We start from the raw sequence: 17289 nt of genomic DNA, 5'->3' as shown, positions 1-17289 counted from the left end.
TTTCTCCTCCTAGCCCACAGATCATGTGAAGGTGAATGCTGCAACAATCAATTATCAACTGAATGATAAAGAGCAAACCAAGTGTTCAAAAAAGGGTCAGTGACTCTTTTTCACTAACTATCTGGCAGCATGTGCAGATTGTCAGGGCTGTAACACCAGTATCTGCACACCCTCCAGAAACAGACTGGTGTCATCAGTGTTGTCCAAACCATTTATATGGGCTTCATTAAACTCACAAACAAAATCACTTTTCTGGACCTCTCATTTCAAATGAGCACAAGTTTGGTTGATTATGGTGCAGATTCCTCATGGGATGACCCACCAGGCATGGGGCCAAGCTCAAACACAATGTTGCTTGATGTACCCACAGCTTGGCTGAAGTGCATGCTGGTGTGCCCATGCTGTCAGAGAATGGCAACATCAACAGGCTCCTCCTCACACCCATGCTCTTCATCAACACCTATGAGTCAGCATTGTTGTGGGTCAAGGATTAAATAGCAATCTCCATGTGTCTTGCCAATGCCTCCACCTGCGAGCTTGGGCAGGCAAGCAGCTGGAAGCTGGTCTGCATTGTGCCCCAGGGTGATATGGCCTTCTTCCTCATCCTGCATGAGGTGGTGGTGAAGCCCATGCAGAAACTCAAGCAGGGCATGCACATCTACTTCCATGCCTGCAACAATGAGATCAAGTGCTTCAGCTTAGTCTTTGCCTTTATTGGTGACCATCCAGGGCTTGCCAAGATTGCACAAACCATGCACCCCTTCCCAGTTGTGCTCAAGCAGGGGTCCATTCTGACTTACATGTGTGCATGGTCAGAGCTCATCACCAGTGGCCTCCATTGCTGTTGCCTGTGCAATAACCATTGGGATGACTTCAAGAGGGCCCAGTTTCCTGCAGGCCAAGAGCCCCAGCCATGGGATCCTACTACATCATACAAGGCACAAAAGCAGGCCATCCACAATCTTGGGGTGGAGGGGAAGATCACCACAGCAAAGGAAACACTCAAGGAGAACAGATGGGGCAAGCACCTCAGCCCCATGTGGGAGCTGGAATGGGTGCATGCCAACTTCTACAAGTGCTTCAGGGTCTGCTCACTTCATCTTCTCTCACTTGGGATCACCAAGGTACTGACACACACACACACACATCACACCTGCAGGAAATTGTTTCTCCTCCCTCAATGTTGCTGCCCACTCATGAGCCCCTTCCCTTCTCATCTCACTCACACAGCATCAACATTAACATTAGTGGGTTACCTGCCAGTCTGTTTGACTTTGTGAGTCAGTTGGAGACTGTGGAGTTGTAGCACTGGCTCAGACTCTGGCACCTTTGTGACTTGGCTGGCTTCCTTTTCATCTTCTCTTCTGTCAATCAAGCAGCACTGCAAAACTCTGTTGTTTCATGAAGGAGTACAATGCCTGATACCTGCACGCACCGCCATGATGAGCAATGAAATAAATTGCACATATGGCCTTAAATAGAAACCAAATAAATAAATAAATAGGTGGCCTTGTACCGGGAGATGTAAACAGTGCGTAGCCAGGGGGATTGCTTCATCCAAGCCACCGTGCGCGAACTGACCAGGCTCTCGCACTTGGCCACGTTGAGGGCCTCGAGCTTGCGGCATCGCTCCAGGAGGAACCACAGCGTCTTGTCCTGCAACTGCGTCAGGCCGCTCAAGTCCAGCTCTGCACACGCGCGTGATGAGTTGATGGGTTGTGTGTGTCGTGTGTGTCGTGTGTGTGTGTCGATGATGATGATGGCGGTGGTGGACCAATCAGGGACGGGCAGTGGGTGCCCAGGTCGACGATGCCGCCCTGCGACGAGTCTGCCGTGAGATGGGAACAGTGGGCCAGGCCCACGAACTTGAGCCGAGCCGCGCACTCGCTCTCGAGTAGGTGGCGCAGGCCCACGTTGCTGATGGCCGTCCCGCCCACGTCGATTCGCGTCAGCTCCCGAGCCGACTCCACCACCGCTTTCATGTGCGCATCCCCGAAGCCTACAAGCGCACATCTGAGCATGTGTCGTGTGTGTCGTGTGTGTCGTGTGTGTCGTGTGTGTCGTGTGTGTCGTGTGTCGTGTGTGTCGTGTGTGTCGTGTTGTACCCCACACGCCGGAGACATTGAGATTGCGCAGGCGAGGGCAGTGGGACACGACGTGGGCCACGCCCTGGCCGGTCACTCGCACGCAGCCGCCCAGCTCGAGTCGCTCGAGCCGCGCCAGGGCTCCGGTGGCGGCCAAACGCTCGAGTCCGTCGTTGCTCAACTGCGGACTGGTCCGCACTTTAGCCACACGCGCATCATCGCACACGCACATGCACACGCACCACCGCACACGCACACGCACGCGGTCATACCAGGAAGAAAGGATGAGCACGCGCAGGGTGGGTCCGAATGGGACGAAGGCCGACAGGACGTCGTCGCTGACCGGACAGTGAGAGAGGATGAGCGTGGCCAAGCGTCGGCAGCGGGCCAGCACTCGCCGCAGACTTGCCTCCTCGTTCGACACATCTGCCCAGACGCAACGAGCACAGAAAAAGGCAAAAAAGATGAAAAGATGAAAAGATGAAAAGATGAAAAATCTTTGTTTCAAGGTGTCAATCATACCGGAGAGAGTGGCGCGAAGAGAGAGATCGAGTTGCGACCGCTCTTGCCACAGGAGATCGCGCCACTCGCGGCACACCTCTGTGTAGCCCAGGCCATCGTTGGCCAGCGATTCGAAAATCTTGATCTTCACCTCCAAAGGCAAGTCCGACCACATCTTTCTTCTTGGCGGGCAAAATAAAGCAAATAAAAGCAATAGACAGGTTGAATCATTATTGCTTCAACTTGGTGATGTGCTTGAACTCTACAAAGAAAGAAGAAGAGGAGGAGGGTGTATGGACAAGAGAGGTGCTGTGGCGATATGATGACGGTAGGAAGAAGAGGGATGGGATCTTTAGATGATCCAGGACGCCCGGTGGTCCGCGTGGTTGGGCGCGTGCGAGGTCGAGGCCGATGTGGTGGTGGAAGGCAGGGTCATACCGCGGGCTCGCATCTCGCGCTGGTTGCGCCGCAGCATGCGCTCGGTCTCGCGCTTCTCGGTCTCGTAGCGCGCCCGTACGAAGTCCTTGTACTCCCTCATCTCCTGCAGGCTCTTGGGCGGACCACGCGTCCACTCGGGGATCACGACCTCCGCCTCGCTCTCGTCGTCATCGTCGGCCACTTCTTCATCGTCGTCGTCGCTGCTGATGTCGTGCGGCTTCTGCTTCTCCTTGTCGTCGACGTTGTTGTCGTCGTTGAGGTCCTCGTCGCTCTCGCTCGAGGTGTCCCAGCTGTCGTCGCTGCTCGACCGGTCGCGCAGCTGCTTCATCTTCTCCAACAGCTGGTCGATCTCCTCCTCGTACTTGGTCGCGATCGCCGCAGCCGCCGGCGTCAACGCGCGGCCGCCGACAGTTCCATCAGCGACATTGCCGGCCAGCAACCGCTTGCGCTCGCGGTCGATCTCGGCCTGCGACGCGCCCTGCGCCCGGAGGGCCTCGAGCATGCGCCGCGGGCTCTCGGCCGTCGTCCACGATGATGCCCCACCGGCGGCGAAGCTCACCTTCTTCGACTTGTCGGCAGCGACACTCGTTGAAGACGTCGATGAAGAAGACGACGCCGTCGACATGCCCGGTCGTACGATGACGTCCTTCATCTCCTTTTCGCCCTCGTCGACGACGGCGGCGACGGCCTTCAACTGATGCTGGTCACGTTCGCGCCGCCGCGGGCTGATGGCGGTGATCCAGCTGCCGTCGAGCTGCTGGCGATCGTCGTCGTCGAGCTCCTTCATGTCGGAAATGCCCTGGATGGGCGCTACGGTGATCTTCCGCTTCTCCCGCATCAGCTTGTCGACGGCCGGCTGAACTCGCACCTCCTCCTCGCTCGACGTCGAGTCCTCGTCGGTGAGCTCATCCTCCTCTTCATCGCTGCTCGTGCCGCTCTCGGCCTCCTCGGCGTCCTGGTCGATGTGGCTGTCGTCGCCGTCGTCTTTGGCGTTATTGAGCTGGTCGAGCAGCTTCTCCTCGAGCTCCGCGGCGGCCTCGCTTTCCGCCTTCTGGTGGGCGCCGGCCGACGCATTCGTGGCATTCCTCTGCTGTTGGGGTCCTCCAGCTCGCGGCGCCATGAGGAAGGGCAGGAAGACGCCGCCCGACGGCGGCTTGCGCGGCGACGCCGGCACGGCCTCGGCCGACTCCCTGACGTCCACGTCATCGGCCGACGACGACGGGCTGCCGTCATCAGCATCATCCGCCGACGGCATGGCAACCGACGACGGCATCGAGGCCAGCGATGGGTTGTAGAGCGAGGGCAGCGACGGCGTCGAGTTCGAGGTGCCGCCGGACTGGTGATGCGTGTAAGTCGGCGCAGAGGTGGTGTGCGGCAGCACCGACGTGGATGAAGATTCGTGCGGGGCCACCAGGGCATCGGCGCTCAAGGTGGCGGTCGCCGTGGGGAGACACGTGAACGAGGACTGGCTGGCGGCGAACGAGGCGATGGGCGACGGCTCGGTCGGTACGAGCAGCAGCGGGTGGTTGGCCGGCGACGGGTACATGGGCGTGCCGTCGCGGGCCATCTTGACGCCCTCCATGTCTTGCGCGAGCATGAGCATCACCTTGAGCCGCTCCTGCTCGAACCGCTGGCGCTCCTCGGCGAACCGCCTGCGCTCCTCCTCGAGCTGCCGCGCGGCTTCCTGCAGCTCACGCTCCTGCTGGGCGGCGCGCTGGATCACCTGCGCGTGCGATGCCTCCGCCGCGCCGACGCTGGCCTTGCGCTGCTTCTGGGTCTGCTGCTTGTTCACGCGACCGCCGGCGCCGGCGCCGATGCGCACCGAGAAGAGGCGCGACACGTCCCAGTTGGACTTCTTGCCCTCGCGCTCGACCTCCTCGAGCGACATGACCTTGCCGGACTTGGTCTTGACCATCGTCTTGGCCTTCATATGCTGCTGCTGCTTCTTCGCGTGGGCCGTGATCGGGTTGATCGTCACCGTCACGCTGTCGGCCGCGGCCGGGTTGGCGGTGGTGAGCTTGTCGCGCTGCTTGCGGGTGGCGATGCTCCCGCTGCTGCTGCCAAAGAGGCTGTTGCGTCGCTTCTTCTCCCGGCCCACCCGCTCCATCTTCCGCTTTTCCTCTCGTTCCTCCTTCTCGAGCTTCTTGAGCCGCTTCTTCTCCTCCTTCTCCTTCTTCCTTTGCTCCTTGGTCTTCTTCTTGTCACGCTTCGTCTTGGCCGACTCACTGTGCGTCCACAATCGTTAGTTGCGTGTGCGATGTGTGCGGTGTGTGTGGTGTGTGCGGCGTGTGCGGTGGGCACGTACGGGTTGACGGACACACTGGTGAGGGAGCCGGAGCGGGAGAGCGACCGGCCGGAGAGGGCCGACGAGAAGGAGGAGATGTCGCGCGGGCTGTCCGAACGCGCGTCCTCGAAGGTGTCGACGTCAAACGCGCTCGAGCCCACCGTCGAGATGTTGTCGTCGGTCGACAGCATCGACACCGAGCCGTCGTCGTTGGTCGACTCGCCGTTGGGGCCGGTCATTATCACCGACGCGCGCCACAGCCGCTCGCGCGCGCTGTCGACCTGGCGGTTCCACTGCGACGCGCTCAGGCGGCCCTTGTCCCGCCGCTCGCGGAACTTGCGCTCCTCCTCGTCCTGCTTCTTCTTCTGCTCGCGCTCGAGCTTCTCCCGCTTCTTCCGCTGCTTGGGCGTTTCCTCGCGCACCACGCCGCCCACGGCTGCGCCGGCCGTGTTGCATCGGCGCCTCTTGGTGTTGACCGCCGACGGGGTCTCCTCCTGGCCATGCTGGTGCTCGTCGTCGACCTCAGGCCGCTTCACATTGGCACCGCACTCGCACGGGTAGAAGCTTTGGCCCTTCTTGATGCTCACTGCGTGTGTGGTGTCAGAGCTCACGCAGCAGGACACGACACACACGACACGACACACGACACCGACGACACACGCAGAGCGAATAAAAAACAAACCTTGAGCGTTGCAGCGGTAGCAGGAAATGACGGCCACGTCGGGTTCAGGGTGGGTGCTGGCGCGCTGCCTCGGGGTGGTGTCCACCTCCTGATTTGAGAGCCACAACAGATGAGACTTGCTTTGGGCAAGACGAGATTGTGGAAACCGCGGGGGGGTACCGTGGATGACGAGGACGAGACGAGGGACGCGGTAGAGGCCGAGGGTGAGATGTGCTTCTGCTGGTGGACGGGAACGTCGTCGTTACTGATCTGGAGGACATCGATGCCACCGTCGGTGCCGTCATCGCTTAGAAAGATCTTGAACAAGGGCAGCCGATCGGGGTAGCCCTTGAGAATCTCCACACATTCGGAGGGAAAGAGTCCGATCTTGCCTCCAATCTGCCCGACCCACCACGATGGGTCCTGAATTGGCGAGAGCTGCGTCAGCCTCCATCATTGATAAAATGAGAAGAAAAGATATACTGCTACACGAAACGCAAAGGGAAGGGATTACCTCTTCGGCTTTGGCGATGGCGGTGAGCACGTCGTACTGACGGAAGCCCAGCTCGTAGTCTTGAACAGCTTCGAAGGTGCACATGGCGACCACGCGCACGCCTTCGCTCTCTCCCACGGCAAGCGGCTGCTGGTCGGCATCAGAGACAGACCTCTGCCGTTCAATCTGCACCGCGACGGCATAGGCAATGGAGGAAGATCAATCCTGTGTCCTTTCCATGAAGATTTGAGCTCCTCTACACGACCACTACAAACTTGTAGAGGCCAAGCAATAGACGGACATTCCCCACAGAACAGCTCCATGGGCTGTAGAAGAAGGGAGAGGGAACATACCTTGGTATCCATCTCGTGCTAGAGTGGTGTGTAATGTGGGTGGTAATGTACAGCTAGTTGAGTGTTTCAGTTCTTCCCCCTGGTGGAACTGAAGCTGAAGGTGGGCGGTTTGGTGTTGAACAAAAGAGAGAGAGAGAGGTATGTGGAGAGATAGGGAGTGATGAAGACGAATTCCTTGAGGTTGCTTGAGGAGGAGGAGGAGGAGGACCAACTACAAGACAACACCAGCTGAGAGAAGAGAAGGGAAGAGGCAGGCGGAGGCGACAGAACACTCGGCCCGAGGCGCGTGCAGCGTTGCGCCAGCTGCGATTGGCCAGGGCTGCACTCTGGCGGACCTTCGCCAGGAGTCCAGGAGTCAGGACCAGCTTTGGGGCCAGTGACCGGCTTCCCTTCGTCGCACAGAGCAACATTGGATCTCTCCGGCCCCATCTGTTTGGCCAACTGGTGGATATCTTTTTAACTCCGATTCCGCAGACTCCGTTATGCCGCGGACAAGATCACTTCATCTGGGTATGTGGGTAGTACTCCAGGTCCAGAGCTAAGCTTGTAGAGCTGTCGCCTTCATTATGTACAAGTTGTCGCTTTCGTTCTTTTTGGGTCCGACACAGCCTTCAGTTGTGGGAGTGCGTTGTGGTGGGAGCGGGGCGCTGGAGAGAGAGCGGGCGCCCACAGCACGCGCAGAAGTGGGCATCGGCGGCGCATCCACGCCCGCAGCCCTCGCACGACTGCTCGTGCCGCCCGAACCCGCCCGCTCGCCTCCGATCCCCGCCGTCGGCGTCATACCGCACGCCGTCCTTCTCCAGTATGACGTAGTCTCCAGCACCGGCCTTGTCATCGAGGCCTTCATCGTCGTCTTCGAGGTGGTGCTTCGCCAGGATGGCGCGCAGTCGGCGAACCTGGCGCTGTAGCGGTCGCACAACGCAGAGGTGGGCCAGGATGAGAACCACGAACATGAAGAGTTGGACGAGCAGGAGGCCGCCGTAGGCCGCGTAGTTGACCATCGGCACGTGCAACCGACTCACGCTCAGGTCCTGCGGCATGTGAGCCGGTGGGTGAGATGACGAAGGTGAACAACCCATACGGTGCTGGACTGTACCACATCAAAGTTGTGGGCTGTGAGCTGCATGTTGGGGAGAGTCAATGCCGGGGCGTCGATGGTGACGTTGAACACGATATCGCCTCCAGCCACAGCCCTGCTAAAGCCTGTTTTGTTAGTCGAAAAAGAAAGCAAAGCGAAAGAGAAGAAGCGCAGTAGCGTACTTGAAGAGGTCGTCATGCCCAGATTTGGCCTCTGGGGATGTGGAGGAGACAAGGTTGCGGCAGAAGCCCAGGAGGAAGGCGGCTTCGTCGTGGCTAACCCCAATGCTGGCGCTCCTCTGTGGCGCCTGGCCCTCCTGACCCACGCCCGCACAGCCCGTGGCCAGAGCCAACAGCAGCCATACGCCTGGGTTGGCAGTTGAGGTCAGCACCTTCTCCAGCTGGAAAGAAAGGGTGGGGGTCTACCAGCGGCGATGGCCAGAGATGTTTGGGGTGGGGTGACTAGTGAACGGTGGCGGATCAACATGTGGAGGAGCGCGTGAGAATCACAATGGACTACGGTTGGGCCAGAATGGCGTGCGTGGGGAAAGGATGCAAGTGTGACATTGATCGTTCGTTGAACACGGCCAACAAGAAGTTGCCAGAATTTCGCTGGCTCGCTACGCCAACCAACCCAACAACAAGCTTTGAATTCCTTCGTTCGCCAATGTAAGAACGTTCTACATTTACATTTATCTACTGTTGCAATGTGATTTGGGGGGTGACACTATAAAAGGTCTCTTACATGACGAAGAAGCGACGAGGCGGGGCGCCGCTGACCAGCTTGGTCATCTCGGCCTCGGCGATCGCCTTCCACTGGCTCCACTCCTGGTCGGGCCTGTCGCGCAGGAACTTGGCCAGCTCGTCCACGAGCTCGGCGCGCCGGGGCGCGTCCTTGAGCCGCTCCTTGCCCTCCTGGTTGATGCGGGCCACGACTACGTTCTTGAGCCGCCGCTTGACCTCGGTCTCGAAGGCCGCGTGGTGGGTGCTCAGGTCCGCCACCTTAAGCTCGGCCTCGCAACGGCGCTGGATGACGTCAGCATCGACCAGAGCGCCGCCGTCGGCGGTGCCAAAGGCCACCTCGTCGTCGGTGGTGACCGCGGCCATCGCGCGGCGGATGTCCTCCGCGGCCACGAGGTGCACGAGGCCCACCAGCTGGCGGGCGTGCTCGTTAAGGTGGTCGTCGATGTCACCAGCGTCGAGCAGCTGCTCGGTGGCGCGCTCATAGTGGTTAAGGAGGCGGCCCAGCATCGCCTTGTAGTGCGTCGACACACGAAGCGAGCCGTGATGGTTCGACTGGGAGTCGCCCACGGGCGGCGGCGGGATGCCGGCCGAGTCGCACACCGTCTGGCCGGGCTCCTCGCGGGTCTGGTGGTCCTTGATCCACCACTTCATTCCATTCACGAACCTGCACCCCATTTGTGTTCGTGTTTGTTTTTCAGTGTGTGCGTGTGCGCGCAGACACACACTGTGCGAGACGGGGCGTTGAGTGTCGATGAGCGTACCTGGTGAGGAGGATGGCCTTGCGGACGGCGTTGTTGGAGTAGTGCTCTTCGGCGGCTCCGAACTCGATCTGCGCACGTTGGTGCGACGCCGCGTCAGCCTGGACCTCCGTGTAATGTGTCAATGACGAGGAGAGGCCGTGTACCTCGAGTGTGTTCTTAACCTCGTACTTCTTGTCGTCGACGTCTTTGTAAGTCACCACCAGCTCCAGCGTTTGCTTGCCTGAGGGTTGTTGCGAAGGTCAGTTGCAACAATGACACACGACACACACACGACACACAACACGACACACACACAGGGCCGCACAAAGGCGAAGGGGAAGGAGCGTACGAGGGGTCGACGTGGGCGCCGCTGGGGCGATCTTGGCGAGGATCATGCCGCCCTTGGTGCCTCCGTTCTCGTCCTTGGCCGAAGGGAAGCCGCTCAGCATCCGCATCAACTAAGGAGTGGTGGTGGTTGTAGTAGTCACACATTTTTCGTCAGCACACACTGCACCTTGCGCGCGGTGAAGGTGATGTGTGTGCGTACCAGGCCATCTTGGGGAATCTCATTCCCAGGCGAACCGTACACCCTGAACAGCGTCGTGGAGTGTCAGTCGTGTGTGTGGTGTGTCGTGTGTGTGTGTGTGTGTATGTGTGTGTGTGTGTGTTGTTAATGTGCGTACCGCTGGACGCGTACGGCAGAGGAGCTGCCTTCGACGATCTTGATGTCGACGTCGAAGCAGCACGGGGTGACGACGTACTCCAGGTCCTGCTCCATGAGCTTCTTGAACTCTGGCGACGACGTCACCGTGAAGTAGTTGCACCCCTTGATGTGCGAGATCGAATCGATCAACTGGACCGCGCACAGAACAACCACCGCCATAGGATTGAGAGGTGAGTGTCCACCCAGAAGAACAAAAATAAGAAATGATAAATAACTACAATGCAAGAAGAAGAAATAAAAAACAATAAATATGTAAGAAACAAGATACCTCGACGCCAAAGTCGACACCGAGGCCGATGAAGGTGGTGAAGATCTTGTCCTTCTCCGACAGCTTTTGGCAGACTTCCAACAGCTTCTTGTTCTCGAAACTTGACGGCTGTGTGACACCACGACACACGACACGCGTGAGCGAAAAGCGGTCGAGCAGTCCAACAGCCACCACCACCACCACCACCACCACCACCACCACCACCACCACCACCACCACCACCACCACCACCACCCGGGGCTAAATGGGGGAGGGGCGCACTCGTGCGTCGGTGAGGAACATTATGCGGCGGGAGGCGGCGGTAGCAGAGCTTTTGGTGTTTTTGGTGCCCTGCAGCTGGGCCAGGTGTTCGGTGATGAGCTGCGCGCCGCCGAGCAGACCCTGCACCATCTCCGTGCTGCCGCGCGGCTCCAGCACCGCGATTTGGGCCTTGAGCGCCGCCATGTCCAGCGAGGCCACCGGCTGCATGCTCTGTACCTCCTCTGTCCTCTGCGCGCCATAGGCACAATTGCTAAGTTTTTGTGTGTGTGCGTGTGTCGTGCGCGTGCGGTGTCGTCTGTCGTGTGCGTGCGTGTCGTGTCATCGATCGGTTGACATACGTGATCGAAGAGGACGAGGCCAAAGGCGTCGGTGGGCTTGAGGTTGTCGAGCATGGTCATCACGCACTCCTTGGCGACCTCGAGCTTGTTCTTGGTTTCGCCTGCACAGAAGATCGCCTCGCGATGAGTCTACACGACACACGACACACGACACACGACACACGACACACGACACGCACGACGAGTTCTGTGGCGAACCGTGGCGGAAGGGCGAGCCCATGGAGCCGGAGATGTCCAGCACAATAGAGAGCTGCACGGGCGGCCGACCGTGTTTCTTGATGCCCTCCCCGTCGAGCTTGCAGCGCATGCCGCACCCCACATAGTACTCCATCCCCCCGCTGTCACCCATGTACTTTAGTACCTCACAACGACACCGCACACACCGCACACACCGCACACACCGCACACACCGCACACACCGCACACACCGCACACACCGCACACACCGCACACACCGCACACACCGCACACACCGCACACACCGCACACACCGCACACACCGCACACACCGCACACACCGCACACACCGCACACACCGCACACACCGCACACACCGCACACACCGCACACACCGCACACACCGCACACGGAGAGAAGAGCGACGCACCTGATGGGGTCCTTGGATGAGGCGAACGACCAGTCGCACGAGAACAGGGCCACGTCCTCCGTGCCCACGTCGAAGTAGTGCTCGTAGAAGATCCCTACGTGCAATATATTTCATTTATTTTACATTTTGTTTTTAAGAAGATGGGCATAAGGGGGTACCTTCGTGGGTGATGGAAGAGAGGGAGGGCAGCCTGTCTTCATTGAGGCGCACCTCAAAGCTGGCCGTGTCCTTCGCTCCGCTCGCTGCACAAATAAAAAGAGCATTGTATCAGTTTGAAAATAAGTTGCGCATATATTCTGAGACATGTTATGTTTACCACACATAGATGACATGTTGTTGCTTGGTGTCTTTACGTGCGCGAGGCCTGCAGCAAAGAACAACACCAACACAAGAAGAGAGGCAGTGAGTACCCATGCTCATCATCCTGGGCGTCGTAGGTGTGGTAGATACCAGGTCCAAGTTTTGTTTGGTCAGGCAACCACCGGTTGTTCTCTTCAAAATAAATCAACTTGCTGGATGAAGTGAATGACCACCCTTTGGTGAAAAGAAACAAACTTGCTATTTTCCCTTTTTCCCTTCCTTTTTTTCTTTTCTCTCTTTCCCTTTTTTGGTGGGGAGCTTGGGGTGGGCTATCTGTACAGTACATTTCGGTTTGGGTTTCTCTACAATCAGGCAACAATGGAAGAGGAGGAGGCAAGAGTAGTAGAAGAAAATGGAGAAGAGGAGAGAGAAAGATATCTCTGTTCCTTGCCTCACACGGAGGAGGAATCGGCCGCGTGGCGATGCTCGTGGGCCTGGGCAAACTTCTTGAGGGAGCTCTCCGCGTAGAGCTTGCGCAGGGCAGTGAACTCTCGCGAGTAGTGGGTCGCCCCCAGCCCGCTCAAAACTACACACACACCCAATAAAAACACGTCAGCAAATACGAAGTAGTTTCATCACACAATGCATGACAACCATCCAACCATTCGCCGTCACAAGACGAGCGCCAACGCCCAGGAGGGAGAAGGAGAAGACGAACCTTTGGAGAACAAAAACTCACGGAAGGCTTCGCCCTTGCAGAAAATTGGTGGGTCGGGCATGGGCGGCTCGAACCTGGGCATCGTCTTCTTGCGCGCCACTGACACCCTGCAGAAGACACCGAAGCTGTGAAGTCAGCAGGGGGGTGTGGGGCACTGGTTTTTTCGCTGTGAGCGCGCCCACGTACTTGTAGTAGGTGTTGTTTCGGTCTGGCGCCTCCGCTTCAGGACACACCTGAATCAGGATCATTATCTCTGTATCGCACCACAGAACACGCATGAACATTCATGAGAGAGCTGCGACAGCCATGACGTGAACGAATCGAGTGTGGTGTGTGTGTGTGTGTGTCGCGTGTGCGTGAGTTAGGCCAAAGCGTACGGTTGGTCTTGGAGGCGATGGAATCCGGTGGGTGGGGTTTGTCGCCATCCTTGAATATGATCACCACCCGATCGTTTCCTATGTGCATGTGGGTCAGGCAAAACACACGGACCAAACGAGTCGTCAAAACCAGCACCACACACGCAACAAGACACACACGACACACGAAACATGTGTGGCCAAAGACATACCGATGTGTTTTTTACGCTCGAGCTGCTGCGGGTCCTTCTTGTAGAGCGGCAGGAGCGTGGAGACGTGGAACATGATCTCCTCCTCCCGCCATCGCGTGTACACCGAATGCGTGCCCGATCGGCCCTCTGCGTTGGTCGGGACAAACGACCACAGCGTCCGACGAGTTAGCCATATGTAGCAGTGGCACCGCAGTAGCGCGTCGAGCTAGGAATGCAGTGTACTTTGAATGTCGAGGCCGCCGTTGTGGCCGTTCCAGCCGAGCAGTTCGATCTTCTCCCCGAGCAGCTCCAGAAACTGCTCAAACTCGGGACTCGTTTCGACTGGACAAGCCGAAGAGAGAGGCGGGTCAAAGAAAAGAAAGAAAGAAAGACGGCAATCAAAACAAAGAGGCCAGCAAGAGAAAAAGAGCGAAGAACGAAGCCGGGGGAGGGCGAGGCAGTACCATTGGAAAAGAATTCGTTCTCGTTCGTCTGGTGGGCCTCGCAGTAGACCACGCCTACTCGGATCCCGTCCGAACGCGGAGCCGGTTCGTCCAGCGCCTGGTACGACGACGTCATCAGCACCCGCCGCACACACGACACGACCATCGGACACGCGTGCGGGAAAGCAGGGCAGGTACGATGATCTCTCGCTGTAGTGAGGATGTGTTGGGGAGAGCAACCACGCTGGTGACCGACACGTCGGGCTTGGCGATGCCCAGCAGATCCTGCAGGCCCGGCCTACTAACACGCACCGCACACGCACACGCACCGCACACGCACACGTATGAGCGACATTGGGTGAGTGGTTGGGCGAGCGCAACTACTACAATGCCCACACAGGGGAGAGAGCAGCGAGCAGGGCCAAAAAAACGCACTCGATGCCGAGCACGCGCTTCCAGAAGGAATTGGAGAGCTGCTGCTTGTCGACCGTGTAAAAGTCCGTGCCTCCCTGCGCATGTGCGTAACGAGCCAGGGTGTGAGGCGCGTGAGGGGCGTGAGGCGCGGGAGTGTGGGAGATCGAGGCGAGAGCCGCGGACCTGGAAGCGGACGAGGAGATGGTAGTGCGACTGGTCGTGGTAGAACATGGAGACGATCATCATGCCACCGCCGCGTACGTGCACCAGGAAGTTCTTGTGCGCTGCAGGCACGAAGAAAAAACCAAGGGCACACCACACACCACGCGACAATGACTTTCATGTCAAAATCAAATCGAGGATTCGCTCGTGGAGAGCGAGACGAGCAGAAATGAGCAGCGTATAAATAAAATGGATAAATTCATGAAGAGATTGAGCACGAACCAGTCTCAAGGTAGTGCAGGCGGTAGAAATGTGAGATTTGATACATCTGATCCTCGGCGCCGAGCTGTGCCAGAATGGAGCGCTGAGGCGGATAGAAGGGGCACGTCGAGCCCTTGGGGCCGACGAAGGCCGAGGCGGAAGAGGCGAGTGGCGAAGATGTAGACGAAGACGAGGAAGAAGAGGAAGAGGAGGATGCCGCGGGGGCGGAGGCGGAGAGAAGCCCAAATTGCGTCGTCCCATTTCGTTTCTTCTCCACAAACGACTCTCCACTGTTCCATCTGTCATCGTCGTCCGTGTAGCCTTCGACGATCCAGCCCGGCGCGTAGGAAAACATTATTGAATGAGATTAATTAAAAAATTATAGGGCGGGGCGAGATGAGCCAAGGGCTGAAGGTAGAGCTAGAAGCGTTCAAATAGTAGCGCCTGCCAGCCAGATGCAGCAGAAGACGACGGATGGGACGATTGAGGAGTCGAATCGATCGGGTGAGTTGTTTGCTTCGTTCCGCGCGCGTAGCTACCGTTACCGCTCCAAAATTGACAGCATACCCCGCATTCCTAGACTGTCTGCATTTAATATTAAATGGTTCCACTGCAACTCCCCGACCAACCGGCTGCGCAGGACAGTTCAGCGAATAGGAAAGCAGAAACGAGCGAGAAAACAGCGGTTGTTTGGGGCATTTAGGACCAACAAACAAACAAGCACCACCACAACAAGCACAACCGCACCTCAACATGTTGGAACCCAAGGACTGGCCTGCGATGGTGCTGCCAATGCCCTCCCAGTGGCACGTCTCCGGCTACTCCCGCGCCGGCGAAGCCACCGTACACCCCCCCCCGACTGTTATTTATTTTTTTTGATTATTTTATTTTTAATAGTTAAACACGCTCATTTTCTAATTCTTTTTATGTGCGCAGGGCTTCTACGTGAAGCAGATGCGGTGGTTCCTCGACGCCGGGGTGCCCACCTCCCAGATCAAGCCCGACATCGTCTTCATCTCCCACTCACGTACTTCTCTCTTTCTCTGCTCGCTGTGGGCGGTTGCTCATTCATTTGGCCGGACGTTATTATTCTGTTTATTCGTGTTCTCTGGCCAACGGTTTCATGTCTGTTGCCGTGATCGCCTTGCTGACCTGCCCTGCCCGCGCGGTGGTTCAGACACCGACCATTCGATGATGCTGCCCCTTCTCGTCGACCGGCGGAAGCCTCTCCGAGTGCGCCATCTTCACAGCGTTCGTGGTGTGATTGTGGTTCGACTGACTGGCCCGTCTGCCTTTGTTTACCAGGTCTACGCCCCAGCGGAGGCGGTGCCATTCCTTGCCGGCTACGTGGCGGGCATGAACAAGCTCAACCAGCAGTCTGACGACTACGAGGACCGGTACAGATGATGATCTTCTGGTCACTGTGTGTCGCGTGTGTCGTGTCGCTGTGCTCAAGGTCTGTCGCCTGCGCAGGTCCGCTGGCTACACTTACATCCCGGTCACCACCGGCCAAACGGTGCAGATCGACAACAAGTTCTGGGCCCATGTACGCTTCTTCACAACTGCGTGGGGCAGTGGTTGCCTGAGCAGCGCTGACGGGTGCCAACTATAACAACAACAACAACAACAACAGGTGATCGATTGCGAGCACCCGGTGACGAGCGTGGGGTACTGCTTCTTCGAGAAGCGCAAACGACTCAAGGACGAGTTCAAGGGCAAGTCCGGACGAGAGCTTGGGCAGCTGCGCAAGGATGGTGTCGAACTCAACGAAGAGGTATCACTACCACACGCACACGCACACGCACACGCACACGCACACGCACACGCACACGCACACGCACACGCACACGCACGCGCACACGACTTACTAATTCTTGTGTCGATGAATCCAAGGCCGAGCTGCCGTACATGGCATTTTTGGGCGACACCACGGGAAAGGTCTTGGTCGATCACGGCAAGCTGCTCAGGTATCACCCCGCCCCAGGGAATGTGAAGCGCCAGGCGCGTGCCACGCGATGACGCGTCGCCTGACCCGCCTCCCAATCTGTGTGCAACACGTGGCTACAGCACGTACCCGGTGGTGTTCATCGAGTGCACCTTCTTCCAGCCTGACCACAAGGACGCCGCGGCAGGCAGCCAACACCTCCACTGGAGGTACAGTCGATTGTCGTTTGGCTGTTTCGTGATCGTTTTCGTTTCGTGATCGAGTGTCGTGTTAGACTGACTGTGTTTTTTTAATGCAGTGATCTTCGTCCGTTCGCGCTGGAGCACAGGGACACGACGTTCATCCTCATTCACTTCTCCAAGCGGTACAGCGATGACGAGATCCACGCCTTCTTCGACAACGAGCGGGCCTCGCAACGTGAGCTGGAAGCCGCCGAAGACGCCGCGGCTTCGGCCACCGGTGGCTGCCCCAAGCGAAGACCGGCCTTCGACAACGTGGTCGTCTGGCTCGCCGGCCTGGGCCAGCACACAGCCGAGTCTGCTCGAGCGGGGCCGATTGGCGAATGAAGTTCCTCACATTCCGTATTATTTTGTTTTTATTTTCTGCCCGCGTGTGATTGGTGCAGATGCCGGTGCTGAACCGCTTGTCGTCAGTCGGCCGGGAGGTGGGTGGTGGGGCGCCGAGGGTTGTGTGGTCTGTCGCGCGCATTTCGGGACTCCTGTAGGTGCACCGGATGAACCCGGACGAGAAGAAGAGGAACCGGCTCAATACACCTAACAATCCAACTTAAGTCGAAACAACACCGCACGCCATGGTTAGACAGATCAACTCCAAGCGCGAGCTCGACCAGGAGCTGCAAAAGGCGGGCAACAAGCTGGTATGTGTGTTCACTTCCTCGTTTCTCGCGCATGTGGTGCCACTCGCTC

General features: G+C 58.1%; 6 protein-coding genes across 6 annotated transcripts; 1 reads left to right on the top strand and 5 right to left on the bottom strand.

The window, feature by feature from the left end:
* Nucleotides 1-1281: 1281 nt before the first annotated feature.
* ACA1_031830 (uncharacterized protein) lies at nt 1282-2760 on the bottom strand (the record flags this gene model as incomplete). The annotated part of the gene is made up of 6 exons (XM_004341187.1): nt 1282-1364; nt 1578-1688; nt 1775-1999; nt 2106-2265; nt 2347-2510; nt 2607-2760. 6 exons carry the CDS (start codon nt 2758-2760, stop codon nt 1282-1284), a joined length of 897 nt encoding a protein of 298 aa, XP_004341235.1.
* Nucleotides 2761-2937: 177 nt separating this feature from the next.
* ACA1_031820 (SH3 domain containing protein) lies at nt 2938-6826 on the bottom strand (the record flags this gene model as incomplete). The annotated part of the gene is made up of 6 exons (XM_004341186.1): nt 2938-5248; nt 5329-5893; nt 5990-6077; nt 6149-6367; nt 6483-6647; nt 6815-6826. 6 exons carry the CDS (start codon nt 6824-6826, stop codon nt 2938-2940), a joined length of 3360 nt encoding a protein of 1119 aa, XP_004341234.1.
* A 599-nt stretch (nt 6827-7425) lies between these two features.
* ACA1_031810 (uncharacterized protein) lies at nt 7426-8090 on the bottom strand (the record flags this gene model as incomplete). The annotated part of the gene is made up of 3 exons (XM_004341185.1): nt 7426-7710; nt 7732-7845; nt 7911-8090. 3 exons carry the CDS (start codon nt 8088-8090, stop codon nt 7426-7428), a joined length of 579 nt encoding a protein of 192 aa, XP_004341233.1.
* Nucleotides 8091-8632: 542 nt separating this feature from the next.
* Nucleotides 8633-11996, bottom strand: ACA1_031800 (von Willebrand factor type A domain containing protein; the record flags this gene model as incomplete). Its single annotated transcript, XM_004341184.1, has 13 exons — nt 8633-9299; nt 9397-9464; nt 9540-9616; nt 9725-9833; nt 9923-9965; nt 10059-10228; nt 10368-10475; nt 10629-10856; nt 10967-11067; nt 11165-11304; nt 11574-11667; nt 11732-11815; nt 11984-11996. The coding sequence occupies 13 exons, from the start codon at nt 11994-11996 to the stop codon at nt 8633-8635; spliced, it is 1902 nt and encodes a 633-aa protein (XP_004341232.1).
* Nucleotides 11997-12325: 329 nt separating this feature from the next.
* On the bottom strand, nt 12326-14717 carry ACA1_031790 (RapGAP/RanGAP domain containing protein; the record flags this gene model as incomplete). The annotated part of the gene is made up of 12 exons (XM_004341183.1): nt 12326-12459; nt 12592-12698; nt 12778-12844; nt 12969-13046; nt 13160-13285; nt 13382-13480; nt 13603-13699; nt 13780-13879; nt 14017-14090; nt 14179-14279; nt 14440-14521; nt 14544-14717. The coding sequence occupies 12 exons, from the start codon at nt 14715-14717 to the stop codon at nt 12326-12328; spliced, it is 1239 nt and encodes a 412-aa protein (XP_004341231.1).
* A 454-nt stretch (nt 14718-15171) lies between these two features.
* On the top strand, nt 15172-16929 carry ACA1_031780 (nuclear RNase Z, putative; the record flags this gene model as incomplete). The annotated part of the gene is made up of 9 exons (XM_004341182.1): nt 15172-15261; nt 15355-15445; nt 15596-15651; nt 15724-15815; nt 15892-15964; nt 16052-16192; nt 16312-16385; nt 16486-16572; nt 16662-16929. The coding sequence occupies 9 exons, from the start codon at nt 15172-15174 to the stop codon at nt 16927-16929; spliced, it is 972 nt and encodes a 323-aa protein (XP_004341230.1).
* Between the last annotated feature and the right edge of the window lie 360 nt (nt 16930-17289).

Source organism: Acanthamoeba castellanii (assembly GCF_000313135.1).
Source record: "Acanthamoeba castellanii str. Neff unplaced genomic scaffold scf7180000084523, whole genome shotgun sequence".
Lineage (NCBI taxonomy): Eukaryota > Discosea > Longamoebia > Acanthamoebidae > Acanthamoeba > Acanthamoeba castellanii.
This window is presented reverse-complemented; position numbering and strand designations above follow the sequence as displayed.